At 32.6% G+C, this 11,819-nt stretch overlaps 2 protein-coding genes across 2 annotated transcripts; one reads left to right on the top strand and one right to left on the bottom strand.

The window, feature by feature from the left end:
- Window positions 1-2,551: 2,551 nt before the first annotated feature.
- On the top strand, window positions 2,552-3,863 carry LOC132633541 (FCS-Like Zinc finger 17-like). Its single transcript, XM_060350027.1, has 2 exons — window positions 2,552-2,906; window positions 3,339-3,863. Exons 1-2 carry the CDS (start codon window positions 2,677-2,679, stop codon window positions 3,556-3,558), a joined length of 450 nt encoding a protein of 149 aa, XP_060206010.1. The 5' UTR covers window positions 2,552-2,676; the 3' UTR covers window positions 3,559-3,863.
- A 6,294-nt stretch (window positions 3,864-10,157) lies between these two features.
- LOC132634391 (E3 ubiquitin-protein ligase RSL1-like) lies at window positions 10,158-10,976 on the bottom strand. Its single transcript, XM_060350649.1, has one exon. The coding sequence runs from the start codon at window positions 10,961-10,963 to the stop codon at window positions 10,223-10,225; it is 741 nt and encodes a 246-aa protein (XP_060206632.1). The 5' UTR covers window positions 10,964-10,976; the 3' UTR covers window positions 10,158-10,222.
- Between the last annotated feature and the right edge of the window lie 843 nt (window positions 10,977-11,819).

Below are 11,819 nucleotides of genomic sequence, written 5' to 3' on the forward strand. Positions count from 1 at the left end.
TATTTGTAAATAAAAAAAGACATACTAAGTTAAGCCGAATAAATTCAAAAGAGATGGATCCGACTAAAATATATGTTCCTAACAAAATATACATTGAAGAAAATTGTGGCACCTGCCACCTTCAAATCGTAGATCCGCCTCTGATTCTTATTGTGTCATTCTTCCCTTTTATTATTTGTTTATGCTCTGGAAAATGAAGAAGATGTAAAGGGAAAATGAGGAGAAAGCTTAAAGGTTTTGGAAGGAAATAAAAGTTCTTGAATATTAAAATAGACGGGTTCATTCCCAGCTTCTAACTGTCAGATTTAGCTCATTTCTCTTTCCAATATTACCATTAATAGAACTATAGAAGTTTAACCAAAAAAAAAAATCAAAACCAAATCTTGGCCTTTCAAACTTATAAGAAAACATTTCTCGCTAATCTAAGATTATATTGATAATTCTTGAAGCAACCACAAAGTTATACTCTTTTAAATGTTGGTAAAAATTCGTGGCATACTTTTTTTTTTTTTTTTTTTTGGTTCCTTTCGAAATTTTCAGTACTGAAATTTCTAACATGTTTATAGTGGACTACTTTCAGACCACATACAAATTCTTGAGTTCTCTCCTCACTCTTTGATTCCGATACATGGAAAAACTAATATGTGGCCAAAACACAGATTATCTAGAAAACTAGAACTTGTACTCACTCATACGGCATCAACCGCAACAGCAGGACCAAAAGCAGAAGCCAGAGCAGCAGACCACCACACATTGTAACTTTGTAATCAACAACCCAATTGGTAACGTTCCTGAGGAGAGTTGGGATATGAGTAAATGTGGAGTAAAATTTTCTCCCCTGTTGGAGAATGAATTGCCAACTATTGAGAATATATGAAAACCCTATTCAGTACAATTCTAATTATGGTAAATAGAGGATTTATAGTCCTATTAAAATAAGAAAAACCTTACTTGTACATAAGATCAGAGGTTGACTCAGTAACTTAGTGAAAATTCTGATTCCGCCACAATATATTGGGCTAGTTTGACATAAACACTGGGAACTGTTTACATTCCCGACATTACATCAAGTGATCAGTGGAAATTACTTCTATAACTTATCGCTAACTGAGGAGTCAATGCTTTAGCTTTAAATTTTTAATGTTTCCAAGACCAATTTAAAACAGGCTTACAAAAGATGCTAAAAAAATCTACCACGTAAATTAACGTTTTCAATAACCACGCTTGGTTATTTGAGTATATATTTTTTTAATTTAGAATCACAATTTCCACGTTTAGACACTCTTAGAAAGGAGGACCGGCCAAAGCATGTCTTCAAGTTATAATAATTCCTCCTTAAATTATCTGTCATACTTATTAAAAATAGTTATTTTCAATTATTTATTTTTAGACATTTAAGATAATATTAATTTTTTTCTCATTTTACTCTTAAAAATTCTATTATTATTAATAATAATATAAATAGAGTAAACATTTAATTAAAAGGTAAAGTAAATTAGTCATAAGGGTATATCAAAAGAGCAGCAATAATTTGAGACGGAAGAAGTATAGGTTTTTAAAGAATCTGCGACTTAAGTAGCACAAAAAAAAGCACATTAATAGGTTTCACGCACGAAATTCGTGCGTAAAAGGACCAAACTGCAAAAATGCACTTTGAGCCTTTCACGCACGAATTTCGTGCGTGAAGCAGCAGAGTTTTTTTTTTTTTTTTTTTGGTGTTACCTTTCAAATCACATTTTTTTCCATACTTTGGGCAAAGATTAGTTATGTTTCAAAACCCCAAAATATCAATATTTTATATAAAACTTAATATCTTTTTTTGCGTACAATAATGTCGGCTCATTACATCAAGTCCACCTAAACGTTTGGATCGCCATTTTAGGGGTTCTAAAGTGCCCCGAAGTAAGTTTTGAAATTTGTCAAAGCCAAAACCAACAAGAACCAATGCACCACCACGTACCACCACCGATGGCTGAAAACCCAACTTCGGGCCACTTTAAAACCCCTAAAACGGCGATCCAAACGTTTAGGTGGACTTGATGTAATGAGCCGACATTATTGTACGCAAAAAAAAAGATATTAAGTTTTATATAAAATATTGATATTTTGGGGTTTTGAAACATAACTAATTTTTGCCCAAAGTATGGAAAAAAATGTGATTTGAAAGGTAACACCAAAAAAAAAAAAAAAACTCTGCTGCTTCACGCACGAAATTCGTGCGTGAAAGGCTCAAAGTGCATTTTTGCAGTTTGGTCCTTTCACCCACGAATTTCGTGCATGAAACCTATTAATGTGCTTTTTTTTTTATACTAGTTTGATTCAATTTTTTTTTTTTTGTGTGCTACTTAAGTCGCGGATTCGTTTTTGAAGTTTCACCCTTATTTTCAACGTATGACCCACTGACAAAAGTTAAAGTAAGAAGTACGGTAAAGGCTTAAAAACTACACAAACGTGGACCTTTCCATTATAGCACGTTCTACCATATCTTATTTTTATTAATATAATATAATAATATCCTTATCTTCACAATTGTTTTTGGGCCAACCCCTTGTCCCCACTTTTTCCAATTTAAACCCTTCACCTCTCCACTTATCTACCTTCATATCAAACACCCTTCAGTGCTTACTAGCTCAATATTCCTCAATTTCTTTCATTTTCGGCTTCTTTAGTCCTCAAATGGGTCAGAAATCAGTTGCTGTTGGGCTGAAAATCCTAATTAATCAAGGCAAGGCAGATCCTAACAGTGTTCTAATTATGTGTAGTTCAAGATTCACCAGAGTTAAACCCATCTTCCACACAAATCCTACTGAAATATCTAGCAGTGCTGAACATAATTCTTGCTTCCTCAAATGTTGTTTCCTTTGCAACAAGACTTTAAGGCTTGACAAAGAAGTTTATATGTTAAGGTACATAAACTCGTATAAAGCCAATCAACTAGCTTATAACATGTTTATTCAAATTTCCAAAATCTTATTATTTTGAAGTGTTTCTGGAAAAATATTTTTAGAGAGTAGTCTTTAATTTGTGTCTGACTAATCAATTTGACAAACACAACTGCCAGTACTAAACTATTTGTGCTTGGTCAAGCTTTGAGAAAATACTTCTAGGGAGAAATTACTATATTCAGTTACTGAAAATTAACTTACTTTTTTCATAAAATCTTAGGAACACATCAGTTCTCCGATGTGAGAATTTTCGAAAGAACGAAACACTTTTACTTCACAGAACCTTGGTTAAACATACTATGGTATTAATTTAATTGATTTTCTCTATTTGGCTAGTAGTATCATTTTTGAGAGACACATTAATTAACAATGTTTTTGTATTAATTAATGCAGGGGTGATCTGGGATTCTGCAGTTTGGAGTGTAGAAACAGGCAGATTTACATGGATGAAATTAAAGAAATTGAAACTCAAACTAAGAAAATTTTAGGATCTTTTCGCAGACGTGGAGAAAGTGGCCGGTGTAGTGAAACTTCGGCTCTATTGGAAGATTACCATCAACGGCGAAACCCTATAGCATATGCTAAAAATACACCTATATTCACATTCTCATAATTTATTTTCTTTTTTTGCTTTATTCTAAAGTTTAGGTGATTATGAGTATATATTCGGAAATGTATAGTTGAAGAAATAGTAGGGAATACAAAGTGACAATATGAGCTGTCGAAGATGTTGATGTGGGTGCATCCGTCCATGAAAGTTTCCTACGTGACAATAATTGATGACGAGGATGATTTTAACCCATTCTTCCCTTTATCCAATTTTGTATTTTCGAACTTTATGTAGATTTCCGGAATAAAGGTACCAAAATTATAGAAACCGAAGTATAATGAGAGAATTGCTGTTACTTTATATATTTCCGAATCGACCTCAGCTACAAACTTATATATGTAATGCATATGTGTTTTCACATACACTATTATCACTAAATTACATTTAATTGAAATATATTTATTCTCACATCAACTTGTCAGTACTTGATTTTAAAAATTAACATGACTTGACGGAAGCACCATATGTGGTGAACCTTTAGCTTCCTCTTGGATCAAACGTTGAGTACAAAGGAATTGAACCTTTTTATTTTTCACACAATCAACTAGTATGGAAATGTTATTATATTATACTATAGATTAACATAGTTGAAACTTCACATTATTTATTTAAGTGTGAAATATGGGGAATTATTCAATCAATAGTCTTAATACATATTTTCAATCTCACCCAATTTGCAATATCTTTTACGCACCTTTGCGGTCAACCTATTATACACTTAAATTTGCGATTTTCACAGCTGAGAGCTTGTTTGGCTAAGTTGCCAAAATCAAGTTCTTTTGATAAGTATTGCATCATTAATCTTGTATTTACGTCATTAGTTGACCACCAAAATTGTAGGTGGCAAGCTTATCTAGGTGGTAATTAAGCTTATCTTCTTCTTTCATATATAATAAATCTCACCTAATATTTGTTGATATGATCAGTGTTTTAAGGCGGGACGCGAGGCAAGAGATTTTACGCAGCACGGGGTGAGACGTAAGCCCCGAGATACGGGGCGTAAGTCCCATGGATCTACGAGACGTACGTCTCATGTATCTTCAATTTTATAATTTTATTACTAAAACAAGCAAATGTAAAATTTTCATTAAAATTCTGCAAATAAATTCAAATAAATAACCAATAATATAAAAATAATTATTATAATTATTATTGAGAAAGGTAACAACACAAAAAATGATAATAACCTAGATAATCTTTAAAATTAAAATATTCATTCACTTCATCATCAATCTCCAGATCTATTAGTCCTTACAACCCTCAACTAATATTTGCACTGACTTCTATTTATACATTCAAAGAAGGAGAAGGGAAAAAAGTGTAAGAGCAATGACAAAAAATGGATGAAGTTGCTTCAAGAACATAGTGCTATGAAATCTCTATCATACCAATTTAAGACATAATTGTCTAAAAACACTATTTATGACAGTGTTATTTTCCATGAGAGTTGCTTTATTTATTTACTCCCTCTGTTTCAATTTATGTAAACCTATTTCCTTTTTAATCCATGCCAAAATGAATGACCTCTTTCCTAATTTGGAAACAGATTCATTTTATGAAATGATTTATAGCCACACAAATATTCAGGATTTATTTTGAACCACAAATTTCAAAAGTCTTCACTCTTTCTTAAATGTCGTGCCTAGTCAAATGGGTTCACATAAATTCAAACAAAGGGAGTATATATTTTAAGAAAAATCACTACAACGTGAAAACGTGATAACGTCAAGTATAAATATCATTACACCACAATAAAAATCATAATCTATAACAAAAAATAATTTTAAAACAATAAAAACTAAATTTAACTCCCGGGGTGTACGCCTTTACGCCCAGGACTTACGTTCCAAATTTTAGGGCGTACGCCCTATGGATCTACACCTTTCATTTGCGTCCCGGGGCTCACCCCGAAAATACCTCTAAAAATATGATGATTGATGACTATGATAGTATTATGTATAGCTATAAGCACGTGTCGTCTCTAGTAACCTGTTTGGCCAAGCTTCTAAAATTAGCTTATTTTAAAAAGTATTTTTCAAAAAGTATTTTAGGCTGAAAGCAGTTTGTGTTTGGCCAATTAATTTAAAAAGTACTTTTAAGCAGCAATTAGTGTTTGGCCAAGCTTTTAAAAAGTGCTTCTAAGTGTATTTTTCTCAAAAGTACCTTTCAAAAAAGTGTTTTTGGGCAAAAGCTATTTTTTTTAGCTTCTGAAAAACTGCTTCCTCTACTCCCGAGAAGCACTAATTTTCTCTCAAAAGCTTGGCCAAACACCTTAGTTTTTAAAAATAAGCACTTATTGAAAAAATAATAGCCTGTTTGGCCAAGCTTCTAAAAACAACTTATTTTCAAAAGTATTTTTTTCAAAAGTACTTTTCAAAAAAGTACTTTTGGCTAAAAGCAGTTTGTGTTTGGCCATTTAATTTAAAAAGTACTTTTGAGCAGCAATTAGTGTTTGGCCAAACTTTTAAAAAGTGCTTCTATGTGTATTTTTCTCAAAAGTACTTTTCAAAAAAGTGCTTTTGGGCAAAAGTCATTTTTTTTAGTTTCTGAAAAACTGCTTCTGCTACTTCCCAAAAACACTTATTTTCTCCCAAAAGCTTGGCCAAACACCTCACTTTTTTTTAAAATAAGCACTTATTGAAAAAATAAGTACTTTTGGGGGAAAAATAAGCTTGGCCAAACAGGCTATAAATACTTTTAGGGAAAAAATAAGATGGGCCAAACAAGCTATAAGTGTCATAAATATTGCAAACGACCTTTACCAAAATATCTTTTATTTATTTCATATTGAAATTTCTATCTTGGTAGTTGAAAATATGTGTGGACATGTGGTTCCATCCAATTTTCTTAGTAAATAGAGATTATTAACTTAAGTACTAAAAATTTTAAGAGTAGATCATACAGAAATTTATAAAGAAGTAATGTATAAATCACAAATTGAGTAATATATGAATCAAATATAACTTTCATTTTTAATACACAGTTAAAAAAAAAATACCCACAACGGACTCGAATAAAGAGGAGATATATAAGCATACATGAATATTATCTCACTACTTAATTAGTTTAACTTTATTAGCTACCTCAACCTTATTAATTAGGTTAAATACAGAGACAGCAACCTAACTAATAAAGTTCGTTAGTTCTAACGTTGTGTTTGAAAAGATCAATATGTAGTATTAGTATATGCTGCAGTGATTAGGCATAACATATTAACATGTACCCCAAATTAAAACTGATTAGGCATAACGTGCTACACGCTTGTTGTTATTCCATCACATGAGCAGTGCTCTTGCACTGTGAGTGTGAGGTCACTTGTTGAAGATGATAAATAAAATATGAATAAGTCAAACATTTTCATCAGCACACGTTCGAGTTGTTGCATTATTTTATTATTTTTGAGTTACAAGCGCACGCCATTTCCACGTTCAGACATTTTCTGACGAAAAGGTAACCACAAACTATTTCTGCAGCTTATTATGAGTGTGACCCACTTGGAAAGTTGAATAAGGGTCCTAGTTTTTCTGTTTTACATAGTCAAACACGGTAAAGATTAAAAAATAAATTTTCAGAAACATGAAAACACCATCAAAAGCACGTTCTTGTTTTCTTGCCTACTAAACTTGTCCCCACTTCAGCTAATATATACTGATCATGCGGTAAAATTTACCTGCACTAAATCAAGAAATGTAAGATATCACTGTCATACACATATTTATCATTCAATTATGATTTTAAACTATTAGGTTAAATTGCTCAATTTGATAAAAATACAGGGTGCAAATAAGTTTTTAACCTGATCATAATCAAACTCCCTTAAGCTTAGACCTCATTTTCATTCTTTCTGCTTCTCCTATATTCTACCCCTCAAAAGGAACAACTCTACCAAGGAATTGAAAGCAATAAACAAGTTGCTCGCGTTATGTAAAATGAATCTGAATCAAAACATGCTGAAAAAAAACGAGAGAAGACCCATGATCATAGGCTTTTTATTTTTCAATATGACATGCATTTGTTTTAAGATTCCAAGTTAGTAATTTACATTTATCTTAAAATATACTCCTATTTGATATTAAAAAAGCCAGAAAATCATTAAGATTTAAGGGTGTGTTTCAGTGTTCGGTATGAAGAAAATGTTTTCTTATGAAGAAAATGATTTATTGGAAAACATTTCCTTGGAAAAATAGATGGTTTCAATTTCTTATTTTTCTTTATACATATACTTTAATCACATAATTATGTAATAACATATTTTCAATATATATATTAAAACATTGACAACAATAGTAAAGGTCGAGCTGATTTCGTGTAAAACATCTGTGTCGTACCGCTGTCATGTCCCTTGTAAACTTATGTCCATTTTATCAACACTTTCAAAAATCTACACATACGACCCCACTTTCATTTTAATGTCGCTATGATATAATTATGTTTAAATAGACTTTAATTCTCACACCTTTAAAGAGAATCCCAAAGTGTTTCATGTACATGCAAGCCTTTGCCCTTTAGTAGTATGGGGGTTGCGGTGTTGGGGTGGGGGGTTTGGGGGGTGGTTGTTAGGCGGTTAACTAAACAGCGAGGAGAACACTAGATTTATGACCAAGGGAAAATCTGTAACGGTAAAGGCTCAAATATGCTCATGAACTTATACGAAATTGCACATATTTGCCCGTCATTAAAAGGTTGGTGCAAAGATGCTTCTAACGTTTTTTTTTGCTATATATGCCCTTGAGTTAACGGAAAATATTGAAGGGCATATTTGTTCAGTTTCGCATAGTATAGGGGCATATTTGATCCATTGAAATTCGTGAATATTATGGTACAAAATATCATTGCATTCCAAAACATAAAAAAACATTTGTAATTACAATTCATCCACCATTGCATTACATCAAAATTATACAACTAAAAGAGCAGATGCAATTACAACCATCTTTTAAAGACTGTTTTCACAAACAAGAGCACCATTTTCCCGTTTCAAAATATTTTTTTTTACTAATGATAATACCATTTTTATTTTTCAATTTGTTGATGATTTGGATAGTTCTTTCTGGATATTTTTCGTCTTCTCAGTCCCAATATCTACACGATAATGGATGCAACAATTGCCGCAATAAAACATAAACATAAAATAGGAGATAACTTACATTAGTCTTATGACACATGAAAAAATGTCTCCCGCAGTGCTAAATTTTTTGATAATAATAATAGAAAGAGTATCACATTTTAAGCATTTATACGATATCTTACATAACATTCAATGTGGTTTGTCCCTTTCGCGAATTTCACGCATAATCGAAATTTAGTAGAATTATTTGAAGTCCATAAGTGAGATGGAGTGCAGTAACTTCACGTCCACAAACCCTTCCACAACTATTTAAAGAACTCGAAACTTCCGACATTTCATAAACAAGTGAAAGAATAAGAGAGAAAAGTGAGGGGTTGTACGATAAGTGTGGAGTTTCAAAATGCAGTTGCAATAAATCATTGGCTAGCATAAAGTGCACTACAAAAAAATCTGAGAACTATTTGTGTCATAATATTCACGAATTTCAATGGATCAAATATGCCCCTATACTATGCGAAATTGAACAAATATGCCCTCCAATATTTTCAGTTAACTCAAGAGCATATATAGCAAAAAACAAACGTTAGGGGTATCTTTGCACCAACCTTTTAACGACGGGTAAATATGTACAATTTCGTATAGTTCAGTGGCATATTTGAGCCTTCGCCGAATCTGGAAAGATCCCCAAAATAGTCCAGTTGATTGCAAGAACAAGGACAGAACCTTTAGGAAGCAAATATACTCTAAAAGGAATAAGAATATTCTCGAATAATTAAGAAGCAAATATACTCTAAAAGGAATAATAAGATTCTGACTTAATTGCAATATTTGAAGCGCTGAACCAATTGTAGACTTGTAGTCGAAAGCATAACATGCATGGAGGAACACTTCGACGAAAATATCCTTTTTAAATTCGCGGACAAATATGTTGAGAGTTGTGGTCCATTAATCCACAGCAAAAGCAAAAGCCATGCCCACATCTGCAAAAGATTAAAAAAAAAAAATCAATTTAAGCATTTATACCAAATCCTAAAAGAAGATAATTGATATTCACTAGATAGTCATACTGCAAGCTTTTTCATCATTTGTTACATTTTGTAAGGATCTAATGGACTGAACTATGGTGTTGATTCGCTTTTATTTTCATTCATTGCGCGAAAAGAACAGTGATAGTATTCAAATTTGAGTGGTAGTAATATTGCCGAATTGACATCCTGGCGATAACAAGTTATTAATCAATCTCCAGATTATCTTATCAAGCTTTGTTTTGAAAAATATACTTGTTATAGTAAGCGAAATTTTGTACAACATTATCCTCTTAGAATTATTATTAAAAATTGTCATTATTTGTTGACGGTCAACAAGTCCTTTATTAAACAAACCAAGAGAGAGATGAACCAATATGCCGATTTAGCAAAGAGCAAAAGCATGATCACCATTAGCAAACGACTTAATAATCTGAGAAATGTGCTAAAGGACATGGAGTTTCAGCTTCTCCTAACAGATTTAAGCAGTGTTGCTTTTGAAAGATTATAAGTTACTTTTTAGTTTTTCCTATGTACCAGAAAAATAACAATAAGATTAATGAAATTGAGAAAATTATAGGCAAGTTAGGTGCAAACAGCCATCACGCTTTTCAACATAGACCTTGCATTTGGGACATCTCCTCCATTTCTTGTTCTTGGCAATTCCCATCAGCATCACATCTTCTTTCCCTTTCTCGTTTCTGCCCAAACGCTGAAACTCCTTACACTCCAATCCGTCATGCCACGACACATTGCACTGAGCACAAAACAATCGACGGCAATTAGGACACTCAGTGTCTATCACAGCGTCACTCCCATCGACAACCAACATAGCTGAACAGTCCTTATAAGGACAGTACAATTTCAGCGAATTACCCAAAAGAAGAGTTTCAGGCAAAGTATTTTCCCATTTATCAAACACTTCCTTAGGAACAATTTCTCGACATAACTTAGGTTTAATTACGGCTTTACAAGAAATATCCGGACACTTGATAACGCTAACATTTTCTTGTACTATTTTGGTAGTAACATATTTGTTGATGCAGGCTACACAGAAAGAATGTGAGCAATTGTTGGTCACGAACATTTCATTTGCTGGCTTATTGTCCTTACAAATCACGCAGAATGTTCCAGAAAATTCTTCGAATTCCTTCTTGATCCTCGTATACTTATTGAATACTGAAATTGCCGCTGCGGACATTAAGGCCTCTTGCATATGCAATTCCTCAGCATATTTTTCATCTGAAATTGGGAACAATTGTTCGTCATCAAATAATGCTGAGAAATAAAATTTGTCCACAGAGTCTAAGGCCATCTGTTGATTCAGATTTCTGTGTTTCCCTTTGGTTGCCATTTGATAGTGTCCCTTCTCCTGCTTATTATAGTTAGATGATTACATTGGGAATCTGAAAAGGTTGATTCAGAACAATTTCCAATGCTAGTTTATTGAAAATCTGAAAAACCCTTGAAGTTCACTATGCAATCTAGTTTTGCTATTGCATTCAACGAATGTGAGGTTCTATGTGACTTTAATTAACGAGGACATTCAGATATGTTTATCAAAAGGAACTTCACTACTAAAAAACCGACGGATTCGTCTATTTTTCGACAATTTTTTTAAATCTTATTTTTTTTTTAAGAAAATCGACGGACTGCGTCGGTTATTTTTTGCGCAAAAATGCGTAAAAAATATAATTATTTTTTATATTATTTTCTAAAATAAACCGATGGAGTCCGTCGGTTTTTTATTTTTTCCGACGTAGTCCGTCGGTTTAGAGCGAAAAAACAGTATAAACTAAATCAATGTAAGTATTTTATCAAAGAATATGAGTGGTCTAATGGTGGAGCCCTTTAATGCCACGGGCATACCCAGGTTCGATTTCAAGTTGCTACATTGCATTAATTTATTTTCAAACGGATCGGTTTTTTTTTTTTACATAACCGACGGAGTCCGTCGGTTTTCGAAAAGCGACGTAACGTAAACCGACAGACCGTTTGCGTCGGTTTTTCCCAAAAAACTGAAGTAGTCCGTTTGGCCATCGATTTTTGCCTGTCTTTTAGTAGTGCTTCAATTATTAACTCACTTCTCAAATTATCTATCGTGGTTACTAAAAATAGTTGTCTCAAACTATTTGTCATTTTAGAAATTCAAGACACAAATAATAACTTTT

The sequence above is a fragment of the Lycium barbarum genome, chromosome 3 (assembly GCF_019175385.1).
Source record: "Lycium barbarum isolate Lr01 chromosome 3, ASM1917538v2, whole genome shotgun sequence".
NCBI classification, from domain to species: Eukaryota; Viridiplantae; Streptophyta; class Magnoliopsida; order Solanales; family Solanaceae; genus Lycium; species Lycium barbarum.